The sequence below is a fragment of the Cercospora beticola genome, chromosome 3, assembly GCF_033473495.1.
Source record: "Cercospora beticola chromosome 3, complete sequence".
NCBI lineage: Eukaryota > Fungi > Ascomycota > Dothideomycetes > Mycosphaerellales > Mycosphaerellaceae > Cercospora > Cercospora beticola.
In genome coordinates, this window is record NC_088937.1 from 2308751 (window position 1) to 2320882 (window position 12132).

The 12132-nt window shown below is 55.1% G+C and overlaps 4 protein-coding genes across 4 annotated transcripts; 1 reads left to right on the forward strand and 3 right to left on the reverse strand.

Annotated features, from left to right (window-relative positions):
* Positions 1-1012: 1012 nt before the first annotated feature.
* Positions 1013-4110, forward strand: RHO25_004890 (uncharacterized protein; the record flags this gene model as incomplete). The annotated part of the gene is made up of 2 exons (XM_023595803.2): positions 1013-4030; positions 4081-4110. 2 exons carry the CDS (start codon positions 1013-1015, stop codon positions 4108-4110), a joined length of 3048 nt encoding a protein of 1015 aa, XP_023456991.1.
* A 519-nt stretch (positions 4111-4629) lies between these two features.
* On the reverse strand, positions 4630-5830 carry RHO25_004891 (uncharacterized protein; the record flags this gene model as incomplete). Its single annotated transcript, XM_023595804.1, has 2 exons — positions 4630-5634; positions 5696-5830. 2 exons carry the CDS (start codon positions 5828-5830, stop codon positions 4630-4632), a joined length of 1140 nt encoding a protein of 379 aa, XP_023456994.1.
* Positions 5831-6483: 653 nt separating this feature from the next.
* On the reverse strand, positions 6484-7519 carry RHO25_004892 (uncharacterized protein; the record flags this gene model as incomplete). Its single annotated transcript, XM_023595805.2, has 4 exons — positions 6484-6700; positions 6754-6952; positions 7001-7058; positions 7115-7519. 4 exons carry the CDS (start codon positions 7517-7519, stop codon positions 6484-6486), a joined length of 879 nt encoding a protein of 292 aa, XP_023456993.1.
* Positions 7520-8780: 1261 nt separating this feature from the next.
* Positions 8781-11013, reverse strand: RHO25_004893 (uncharacterized protein; the record flags this gene model as incomplete). The annotated part of the gene is made up of 2 exons (XM_023595806.2): positions 8781-9952; positions 10092-11013. The coding sequence occupies 2 exons, from the start codon at positions 11011-11013 to the stop codon at positions 8781-8783; spliced, it is 2094 nt and encodes a 697-aa protein (XP_023456990.1).
* Between the last annotated feature and the right edge of the window lie 1119 nt (positions 11014-12132).

Consider the following 12132-nt stretch of genomic DNA (forward strand, 5'->3'; position numbering starts at 1 on the left):
CTGAAGAGCTGCTTCGAGAGCACGATCGGCTGCCGCGAACCACGGGCGGCGGGACTGTCGCAATCACACATGGCTCATGCAAGCTGGAGAAACGTTTCGGGAGCCGTGGTACTGACTGCCACCGTGTGTCTGCCGACGTATGCATGACATGAGAGAACGGCAGACCACAAACCACACTCGGAAGCGGCTCGAGCCTGGTGCACTTGTATCACTCGAGCATCCTGGGGCGCTGGGGTCTCACTGCATTGCTGAGAACAACCACGGTGTCGCCCGGGGATCCCCTTTGGGCGACTCCCATCTTCAGCTTCACATTTCGAGGATTCGACACACGCTGGAAGTGTTCACGGCACGACTCAGCGCGCGGACTCTCCACCGGGAGCTTCTGGACGCGCAGCGCGACAGTGAAGTCGGCACGGCGCGTGGCTGATTGGTGGATAGGCGGCGGCATAGACGATGCTGCTAGCTGGCGTGTCATTTCCGCGTGATCGCGTCAAAATGGCCAGCTTCAATTTCCATGATGGTTCGTGGCATCCCTGCCTATCGATTGCGAAAGCCGCAAGACTGTTAACGGCGGTATCGTGGTCAGCAGGCTTGACTTTGTGAGTGTATCTCAGCCGAATCTCTCTCTTCGCTGTTCTTCCTGTTCCATGTTGGTTCCACTGCCGCACTCTCTCTGTCTTCACGACCCCGGCCACTCCACGAGCGCCTGCGCGACCAGGATAACCCACGCCGTTGGTGGGACCCGTTCTTCTTGCAGCCTGCATACACGGACAATTGCATTGGCTGTCAACGGACTACCAGACCGCTTCGGCGACTCCTGAAGCTGTACATACTTCAACAACCGCCCACCGCGCACACTTCACGCTGGATCGCGAGCGAGCTTGAGCGAGGCGTCTTTCGGTTGCGCAGAGCATATCTGCTCTCGCGCCTGTCACTCTTTTGATTATGCCAACGCCCACGATCCCTACCCACTTTCGCTCTCTAACACAGTATTAATTCCATAATCACGCCCATGTCGTCCGGCGGCCGGGTGAGGGAACGCAAAGAACTCTACGAGCGATTGGCCAAGCGGAAGTCCAGAGACGCGAGGGGCGGAGGGTTCTTTGCTTCCCAACGCGACCTCACCAACCTCCGCGACGCGCACGACGACAAGAGAGCGGCGAAGAGCGCAAACGAGCTCAAGTTGAGGCGCCAAAGCCAGAACCCGAGCTCCACTTCCGTTCCCGACAAGCCGACCGTTCGCTTGGTGCAGCCTTCGGTCTCGACCTCAGAACCAGCACTCTACACCTCGCCAGACTACTCCGCCGACGGAGACACCCAAGACAGCGGTGACGATGACGGCCAAGAAGATCCTGCAACGCATTCACAGCGGGCGGCGGCGGAAGAGACAGACGCCATACCTCGCTTGACGCAAGCTAGCGACTCAGAACAAGGATTTCCGGATTCAGGCCGGGTCTCGCATGTTTCAGAAGCACACACCTCAGCAAATGAGGTGTCGGGAACAGATCAAGAACAGGATCGAGCACCGTCGACAACCCTGTATTCCGAATCGTCGCAGCTCACGCTTGCCAGCTCAGATGGCCACCGCCGAAGCACATCCTCAGGATGGTTCTCGCAATGTTCCACATTGCAGAGCAGTAGCGAAATTGCCTTGGGGAGCAAAAGCTCGCGAAGTCATCGCTCCAGCCAGGTCACCACTCTTCGTGGAACTCCCACGCCGCACGAGCACGAGAATCAAGCTCGCGCGCACGCCGATGCCTCGGCAAGGTTGTCGCTGCAGACGCTGCAGGAAGCATCTCCAGACTTGAGCACGACCATTCGCGCTGTCCCGCAGTCTGAGACGTCTACATCCTCGCCGGTCGAGCCGGGACCAGGGTCGGAGACGTTACAGGACGCCTCTGTTGCAGCCTCACGACCCTCTGCACCGCCCTCCGAATCTCCTAGCGACTCGGACTCGCCTACATCGTTACCACGGACTTGGAGAAGCGCATATTCGACAGGGTCGATACATACTTTACCAAGCAATCCTAACCTTCAAGACGTAACTTCATCTCCCGTCGTGCGAGTGTATGATTCGGAGCCGGCTTCGATCTCTGAGGCTCCTCAGTCGCACTCGTCATCGCCCAATTTCGTCGCGTACAGCCCGAGTGTGGGCAGCGTGGTCCGCCACTCGGTCTCGCGGCCACGCCTACTGCATCCAGCGAGCTCGATCGATTCGATCAATTCGCGGCTCGAGCTATACAGTGTTCAGCCTCCTGGTGCGCGTTTAGCAAGCCACAGCTCGTGGGCATCTTTCGATAACGGCGGCACCCCTCCGCCACTGTACATACCTAGGCGACGAGTGCGACACAAGCCTGCGTCGACATCTCTGGCCTCTCAGGCAGCTTCGCAAGCGAGCGAGGATCGGACACGGACAGCACAGTGTGGTTCAAATGACACGATGGACGCAGAGGAGGACATCGATACGCTACCATACCCGAGACGCCCTTTCAGCAATCACCTGAGCACGATCGCGAGCGAGAGCGATGGCAGGACGGGTAGTCACCACTTCAGCTACTGGTCTGCTGGTAGTGGGGTGTTGACAATAGCATCCGGCCAGCAGACGCCGCTCTCCATGACCTTCGATGGGTCGCGGCGTCGCAGTGCTCCAGTAGATTCAATCGCATCGAGTTTGCCATCGCCGGCCACGCATGGAACAGGCACGGATGTGGGAGATATGACACTGGGTATCTATCGAGAAGAGTCGGCCGTGCCGCAGCCACTATTCCGGACACAAAACAGCGCAACAGTTGTGGACAATGCAGGGCCGAGTAATGCTGCTGGAACGAGGAAGTACGATGGTCCGCTTCCTCCTATGCCCCCAGTCCCCCAGAGTCGTGACAGTGACGAGCAATTCGACACACTATCAGAAATGACTCGGCCCTCGCTACATCAAAAGAGATCTGGCTATTCTCTGCGAGGTCGAAGCAACACGACTCCGGGCCATTCGCGCGGACAAAGCGAAGTCAGCTACGTTGGTAGCGACATTAGTAGTCAGGGCGCCGGAATCTTTCCCGTGTGGGCGAGAAATTTCTACAGTGGTAACGCGCAGTTGTCCAGCAAGATCTCGCTGAGCAGCCTATCGAATTCAGATCGGGCGCGAACGGCACCACAACAGCATCGAAGAGGCGACAGCACGTGGACCGATCACAGTATAACAAGTCGCCTTGGGCAGACGTACAGCACAGAAGGAGACGTGAGTCCGACGAGTAGCCACTTCCTGCCTGCGATCTTTCGCCCTCGCACGAGGCCTAATGAAGCTTCGCGTAAATCCAAACTTCAAAAGAGCCACAGAAGCCAAAAGAGTAACAAGAGCAACAAGACAAATCGATCTCGACCTTCGAATGACGACCGACCAGACTCAATGCCCATTCTAGCAGATCCTGCACAGCCTGAACACGGCGCCGATTTCGAGGTCCTCCCATCTGGCCAACCGCGATGGGGATTGTTACAAGACCCCGATAGCTCGCCGCCTCAGCGCATACCCCGCCACAAGCCTCTTCGAAAGTACAGCAAACAAGGCCAGTGGGATCAGATGGAGTTTCCAAGACCGATGACCAAGGATCGTCTCTCCGAATTTGGAGGCTCGCTGATCGGCCAACAACCGCACCTGGCGCCCAGCAAACGAACGTCTCAGACCCGTCTGTCCTTCTGGCAAGCTCCTAGCTTCACCGAGAGCCTCGACACGCTCATTCGCTCTCGATGCAATAGGCAGGTGTTGCTGTTCACGCTAGGCTTTGTCATGCCGTTGTTCTGGATGTTGGCAGCTGTGCTGCCTCTGCCGAAACAGCCGCCCAGCGAGACCGAATTGGAGAAACATCGTGCTGCTCTCCCTGGAAGCGAGGAAGACATAGAGCAGGCCATGATGCGTCATGAGGCGGGCGATGCCGAGCAAAGATGGAGAGATGAGCGGACGTATCGCAAAGCCAAGTGGTGGAGGATGCTGAATCGGATCATGAGCGTCATTGGATTGCTCGTGATCGGGGCTGTGGTAAGTCCTATCATTTCGAATTGTTCGAAGCAATCGCTGACATGTAACAGGTTGCCCTTGTTGTGATCACTGTAAAGTGATACCCTTCGCCCACCAGGCCAACATTCTCTGGACTTCATTTTTACCCTTTTTCGAAAAACTTGGTCAAGACGACCCACGGGAGCAGCGACGAAACCACTGTGCACTAAATTGCCATCGAGGCATGGATTTCCTTATTTGTTCGACTTCTACTGCAGCGTCCAGCATTTCATGTTAGCGCCAACGGCCATTGGGATGGCCAAACATCTGATGATACCCACGTCATACAACGGATATAATGTGTGCTATCTACTAATCACAACCTTCTACGAAAAGCGTTGATTGTCTTTTGCACGCATTTCCAAGGATACATTAGAAAGAATGAGAGAGAGATTCTTGTGTTGAAATTAGCGCCACAGAGCGATTTAAGATAGGGACATAACTGGACAAAATTTATCATGTGTACTATTGTGCAGTTGATCGACTGATTGACTGTGAACATAGCCCTTTCTGTTTGTCCCGCGTTCTGCTTTACCAGTACTGCTAAAGATGCGCATTTAAAAAAATGACCTAGTCCCGATCTACGCAGCAGCCTGGCCAGCAGCCCACTTCTTATACATTTCATCATACAACCTCAAATCCTCCCTCGCATCCTCCGCCGACGTCTTGACCTTCTTCCCATTTACAATACACTCATACAATTCCTGTAATTCCACTGTATAAGCATCCTCATACGAACCCAACATCTCCCTCGTCTCAATTTCTCCTTCGGAATTCTTTTCTTGCACGACGACCTTGATCGCTAATCCCTTAACAAAAGGCGAATCGTACTGAATCCAAACTCTCTTCTTCTCGCCGTATATGGCGAGATGAGCATCGAAATCTGGTACTTCGTCCCATCCGGATTCGTAGGTCACGGTAAAGGGTTCTTTGCCTGGGGATTTGGTGTTGTGGAAGGTGAACATTGCGGTATAAACCGGATCGTTGGCCGTGACGGCTAGGACTTCTGATGGGGAACCGAGAACTTCACGCATGAGGGAAAGATCATGAGAGCCGAGCGTTCCGAGGAATCGACAGAGTTTGATGCCCTGTTCTGTAATAGGTTGGTCGCCTGGGAAAGCTTCTTTGTAAAGAGCGTTGAGACGATTATCTCGATCTTCTGCAGCAGAAGAGGGAATATCGTCTACATGTCTGACGGCGAAAGCACCGCTTTGAGAGACGAAGAGGGGATTTGGGCCTGGGAAGTCGCGGACTCGGGCGTAGTGGATTCTGGGGATCGATTCGACTTCGCGTTTGAAGGTCTGAGTGAAGGATTTGGCGTAGCGTCTCATGTAGCCGATGAAGACGATACGTCCGTTGGATTTGGCTTGGGCGGCGATGACGCGGTCGGCGCTTTGGACGGAGAGGGTGAAGGGCTTTTCGATCATGACATGTTTGCCGGCTTCGAGGGCTGCGATTGCGTACGGTTCGTGGAATTCGTCGCTTGTGAGAATGAAAACGACATCGACGTCTGGACTCTTGAAGATGTCGTTGGGGTCGCTTGTTGCTAGAGGTATGTGGAATTTGGTAGCACAGTGCTCTGCGGTCTGTTCAAATTGTTAGCAATGATGACATGCCGGAATGTTCGGGGGGTATATTCTACATTACCTTTAACGAGATATCACACACTGCGGTTGTCGTATACAGGTGGCTGAGAAGACCCAGAACGGGAAGGTGGATGACCTGGGCGACTTCTCCGGCGCCAATAACACCAACGCGTAGTCTTTTCTGTGTTTCTGCCATTTTATTATCGCCCAACAAAGCTTGCGGGCGGAGGTAGAAGAGTGTTGCAGTTGTATTTCGGTGGAGGTCTTGCAAAGTTCCAGCAGTGTGACGTCAAGCCAACCAACGAAGTGTTTCCTGTGACCAAATGTATGGAGTGTTTGTAAAATGTTGTAGTCTAAACGCAGACACTGTTGTACTTATTGCATTCGCGTTTTTTGTGTCGCAAAAAGGCGAGCATTATACCTCCGTCGGATCCAAAGCCGCCTCCATCGACATCGTCGGGTCGGAAAGCTCGCTTTGAGCTTCGACAAGCCACAAGCATTGCTAGGAAACCTACGTTGAAACTGCGCCAAGTAGGAATTGCCTCTTCTAGTCGGCGGAACGTCCGAATATAGGCCAGTCACAGCGATCTCCACGACATGAGCACGTCTTCGAAGAAGTAGCATACGTTGCAAGATGCAAGGCCTTGAGAGGGGGGGGGGGGGCGTATTCTTGGCCCACGTTCCCTAGGGTCGCTGATCAAAGTTGGGTTGGCCACGTCAATCTACGTGCATGATGTGTGCACCGACATACGTGTCCTCAACGAAGAAGTCGTGTTTGCGGTGCCACTGTAGATGTGCTCGTATTCTCGTCAATCATAATTTACATGTATACTTGTACATACCTTCCCCTCACGCCATCTCTGCTGCGCTCTTGAGTTTCTCGCTCCTGCCTTTCACGTACTTGGTCAAGTCTCCGACGGGAAGAGCGATCGGGAAATCGACAGACTCCAGGACCATGGAGAACCAGAGGTACCAAGCGATGATGCTTGCGATAAACGAGAAGTATCCGCCGGCGATTCGGGTGGTGTTGCTGAGAGCCACGAGACCGTCGGCAGCGTAGAAGTACCTGTCAATTTATCAGCGAGATCGAAAATAGGCGATCGGTCGAAAGAGACGTACGATGCTGTCAGGCACGGGAAAGTGACCACGAAGCAGAGGAGAATTGCGACGAGGCAGATGTTTGTTCGGATGGCGGCAATGGCGTAAAGAAGACAGAGGACTGCCATCCACATCAAAAACATGGCGAAGCTGCGGTAGAACGCAGGCGAGTCGTCATTATATCCGTTGATGACATTGAAGAAAGGAGTAAGTGTCGCGCCTAGGAATTGTTAGCACGAGTCACAATATAATGTTCCAGTAAACTCACCGAACGCTCCCCAGAAGCCGCCGAAAGTGAAGAACACGACTGCCGGGAATGTGTTGCCCTGTTCAATCCGTTAGCCTTCCGCATTCCCAACGATTGAGTATGCGCCGATCGTACCAAAATCCATTCACCGATGCCACCAGCATAAAGTAGCACAGCTCCCAGAAAGAAGTAGGCACCAGTGCCTGCCGAAGCGTTACCCGTGCCACCTCCTGCTCCTCCCCATCCGATGAGATCGATCGCTGCTGGCGTGTTGGCGAGGGAAACCACCAAGGGCGACGGGAGTGGGATTTCCGAATGTCCAGCGCAGGTTGCCAGCAACAGGAGTTTCCGGGGACAGGTAGAGCTACGTCTTTTGGTCAGCGTTTCGATTGATGAAAAGTGTCCACTCGCGCTGTTGCTCACCTTCTCGAATTGCGAAGGCGTAGGCTTCAGGTTTTCCAAGTTCTCAATGTGTTGTTGATGATGTTTGGCGTGATTGATGTCGTCGTAATTGATCGAAGATGTTGAATCGTGCGCCATGGTGAGCAGATGCGATGACAATGCAAGGCTGTGATAATGGGAAAGGGGTGATCGATGAGATGTTGATTGCTATTGTCGAATCGAAGCCTTGCCTGCTCTACTTGAAGAAGCACGTCTTCGATGACCTTATATGTTATGACATTTACGGAGGCTCTTGCCAGGAGCCTCCTGATCATACCGTCTCTAGTTAGCTGGCGATACTCGGTTCCGCTGCACGTGTCTTCTGGCGCGCGAGCTCGCTGAACATCTCCGCGATCCGCGCCGCCAGTCTGGGGTAATCTGGGGATCTATTGCGGAAATAAAATGTTCTACATGAGGCCAGAATTCTTCAAGGTTGAATGGCTATAGCGAACGCGTGCCAGTTTGCGGGACACGAATCTAGCGGCGACATTAACAGGCAGTAGCGTGCGTTGGTCGGATCAAGTTACCCACAACTTGCGCGAAAGGGATTCGTGTCGAGGTTGTCCTAAGCTTCCGTGCCAGCTGCTCGCTGTGCTCGCGGAACACCAGCTTGACTGGGCAAGAGTCTGGACTGGGCCAGATCTCGGGCAAACATTAAGCTCGCATTGTGTGAAGCTGATTGGGTGTATCACACGTGGAGCTGAACTCAATCGGCAACAAGCATATCCACGTGCTGAGTGCAGATCCCTTCGTCCGCGCGGACAATTGCAGAAAACCAGAGGGAGGCGCCCAGCGTCGTTGTATACTACCCGCTATGGGTATGGCTCAGTATGTAGTGGTGGTAAAGCGGTTGGGGAATCAGATTTGCGCAGCTGCATTTCCAAATACCGGCAATGACTTTGGTCCGTGACCGATCGCTCGGTTTACAGGAGCCAATGGGCACGTAAAAATGCGCGACTACTCCTGCTCCCGGAGTAGATCGAGTTGGATTCGGAGCGAGTGGTTTTTCGGCCTGGTGCTATGCTCAGAGCATCGTGGATCGATAAGAGAATCAATGATTCGGGGCGCTGTGCTCCTAGCGACAGATTAATCGTGCTCCAATCTGCAGTATTATCGTCGCCATCCAGCTGTTTCGTAGAGCTCAGTTGCCGTGGCGTCACTGCGCGAGCCGGCCGTCCAAGCGTAAGCCTGGCAATAGAGCTCTGAGTCCCGCAACCGCAGTGACGCGAACTACACCGCCCAGCCTATTGTATCATATTTGGCTCGCCGCTGTTTCAATAAAGTCAAGACCTCTGCATATGACACGGCAGTCTTGACAGGTGCCGAGTTTTCCATCTGCACATCTTGCTCTGGCGGCTCCTCATCTCAGATCATGAATCCACGCGCCTTCTATCTCGGTCGGGAAAGCGGCGAAGACGGTATTAGGGTCTGGAAATGCATCATGGTGTATGCTGTAATCGTGATAGCTGTCGTACACCATGCCACCGTTCGGAACCGGATGCGGATGGTGGGGAATCCACTGGTGTATAGGTGGAGGCTGTTCCGGCGTACGAGAGTCGTGGCCAGGAACGTAGAGCGCGGGAGTGGGACTCGTTGTAGCCGAGCTTCCATCTCCTGCTTGACTGACCACGCGGACCGACTGGTTGATTAGCGCCAGGGCCTGCTTCATGAAGCTGGCTCCAGCTTCGGAGTTGACTTTGAGATTCCATTTGTACTCCTTCAGCTTCCGCTCGTAAAGTGCCCTCTCGTCATCGCTGAAGCTTGTGAATGACAGTGTCTGACCCAGAGCGTGTATTAACGCGCAACATTTCGCCGATGGGAAGTACCAGAAAGAGTGCAAATGCTGCGCTTGCAGTCTTTGTACGAAGTCTGTGCCATTACTGAATCTTTCCGTTGCAGCAGCTCGACAGACTTGTGCTATGGTTGGGTCCGGGCGGGCTGTCTCGTTCAACGTTCGAAGAAGCTTTTTGTGAAGGCAGACCTCAACTGTGAGGTAGGCTAAGCGTAAGTAGCCTACCGACGAAAGTTTCATGGATGCCGCGGTGTCCATTTTGAGTGTTTCGGGAAGTGTAACGAACCAGTCCTTGAGACTTATTTGGAGCGGCTTCATCCATTCCAGCAGTACGGCCAGAGGATCTGCAGCGCCTCCAAGCATTCGCCTTGCACGTGCCGAGGAGATGCTTCGTAGGATCTCTCCGAGAACGACAGAGAGGTGCGCCATGTACGTGAAGACGAGGCGGCCTCTTTCGACCTCGCCGCTCCCTTCTTGGTCATCTTCGACGTTCTCAGGAAAGTCCATTTCAGACAAGTCTTCGACCTCCCAGTCGTCCATGCTGATAAGAGAAGGCCGGCTCTCAAGCAAGGAAGTCCACTTATCCTGGATGAATAATGCCCACCCGATGCGTCTCCTCAGACCTATCTCCCAATCCGGTAGCTCCCAGTGCGAGCAGTCGAGATGCAGGCCAAGACCATGCGCAATGTTCACAAGCTGTACTGTCAATCGATCGCGGTTGTCGTTTGATGCTCCCATGACTGCGGGCCACGACGTCAGCTTGCGTTCCTATGGCCGTCGCTAGCCCTCTCGCTCCTCACATGTACGTCGCAGAGACAAGACGGCACTGTAGTCGGCTAGATTGTGCGGACTAAAAAGCATGGAGAGGAAGGCACTTACACGCTTTTTGCCACTGCGATAGCAACAAACCAGCTTGTATGGTAGAGAGCTTTGGCCTTCGCATTGTGTTTTGAAGGGAGCTGAAAGCCAGGGCTTGCAACGCTGCTGTATCGATCATGCGACACCTTGCCAGTTGCTCATCGTAGGCCCAATAGCTGGAGGCGAGCAAATATACTGCCGCAAGCAGAGGTGGCGAGAATTCGCGATACGATCGCGCATACTTTTCCAAGTAGACGTCCTTGTGGATGATGGGAAAGCTCGGATGAACGACGCGGAAGAAGAGTTCGACAAGCTTCTTGCCATGGCCGTTGGCGAGGGCTTCGATCTCATCGACGACAGTCCGTTCTTGCTCGTAGCCTTCCGTTTGTTCATCTGGAATGATGCGGAAGGCGTGAGACGGGTGGACGAAGCGGATGTAGTCTTGCTTCTGCTTTCCATCGCTCGTAGTTGCCGTTGAGTCGACCGCATGGCTGCTATACACGTCCGGCACGGCGTTCAGACCGACGTACTCGCTGTGGTGGCGATTCTGCAAGCCCAAGGTGCGCGTCAAGAGGCTTCCCGGCAGCGTGTCGTACTCCTCGACACCCGTGCCCGGCTTGAGATGCAAGGTCCGCTTTCGCTTCAATGGCACCTGCGAGGCGGTGGAGACGGTGCTGGCGGTGGCGCTCAAAGCCTGAGCCTGAGCCTGCGTGTTGCGCTTGCGTGGCTGGGGTGCTTCGATGTAGGTGCAGGCCTGGCCGTGGAATCTGCAGAGGACGCAGATGGAGCTGCCGTCCTCGGTCACGCACTTGGACTTCCTGCGACGACACGCATCGCACGGTCGACTGCGCTTCGCCGCCAATGCGTCGTGTTGGGCGGGCCGGGCGTGCTTCGAAGGACCGGCCGCGACATCCCTGGGCTTGGAGTACTGCGAGCCGTCCATGATGGCCTAATCGTCGGCGCACCGCAGCATCGGCGGCCGGCGCAGGAGTGGCAGTGGTCAGGCAGCTCGCCGGCCGGGGGAGCGCATCGAGGCCGTTCAGGCGCGAGGAGGCACGCGCGCGGCGTGACAGGCAGGTGATGATGGCTCTCTACTGCACGACGATGATGCTGTCCCACCACTGCCCTCTCCCAAACTCTGCATGCGCGTCGATCCGGGCTCCGTGAGATAAGGACGATGCTTTCTTTGGCCATCTAGCACAAAGTCGTGGCCGCTAACTATCCCTTTGCGCTGTTGTACAAACGAAGCAGTCATCACTCTGCTGTTCCCCTCGGACCCAGCTGCGTTCGCAGACATGATATGCAGTTGGCCATCCCCGCTCTGCGTCAGCTGGCAGAACATCGGAATGCGTCGTCGTCTTTCTTATTTCCATGTCCACTGCCCAGCCCAGCGCCCACGACTTTTCGGCCTCTCGCCATGTCACTCGAGCAACTACCGGAGCTATGCCTATCCCAGCCTGACCCAATTTTGCACTTTTCGTTGCGATCGTTCTTCTATATTGCTCTGCAGTCTGCCTGCCATGGCGACCGCCAACCTTCAAGCTGCCGAGCGAGACACGACGTTCTCCCATCGACTGTGCTGCGCTGCCTGGCGCCACTGGTCTGTCACCGGTGTCTGCATCGCGCTAGAGCAGTGCTCCTAGCTCGTCCAGACCAGTGATCCTTCGCAGGCAAAACCCCCATCTCCAGTAGAGTCAGTCGTTCTAGGGCCAACGGCTGAGGATGCATCTGACAGTGACACATTTGTCCCCAGACCCCGGCGGCGGCCTTGTGGCCCGGGGATGGGGACCATGCTCAGCCTCACGAACGACTGCTCCACGGCCACTGGCTCGCTGCATGCCACCTTCGATCGGCCTGCCCGCTCACGTTGGCGTAGCTTCATGCGGGCATCGCAGCACCTCGGACAAGCCTAGTTGAGGCTGACGGCGAGTTCGGCAACGATGCGCGCCGCGACTGCTGCAACACGACAACGGATGGAAAAGAGGACGAACGCACTCGCGATCAGCTGCAAGACGGGAGCGCGACCTGCATGCGGGTGGCGTCTGTGATCCACAGGCATGGG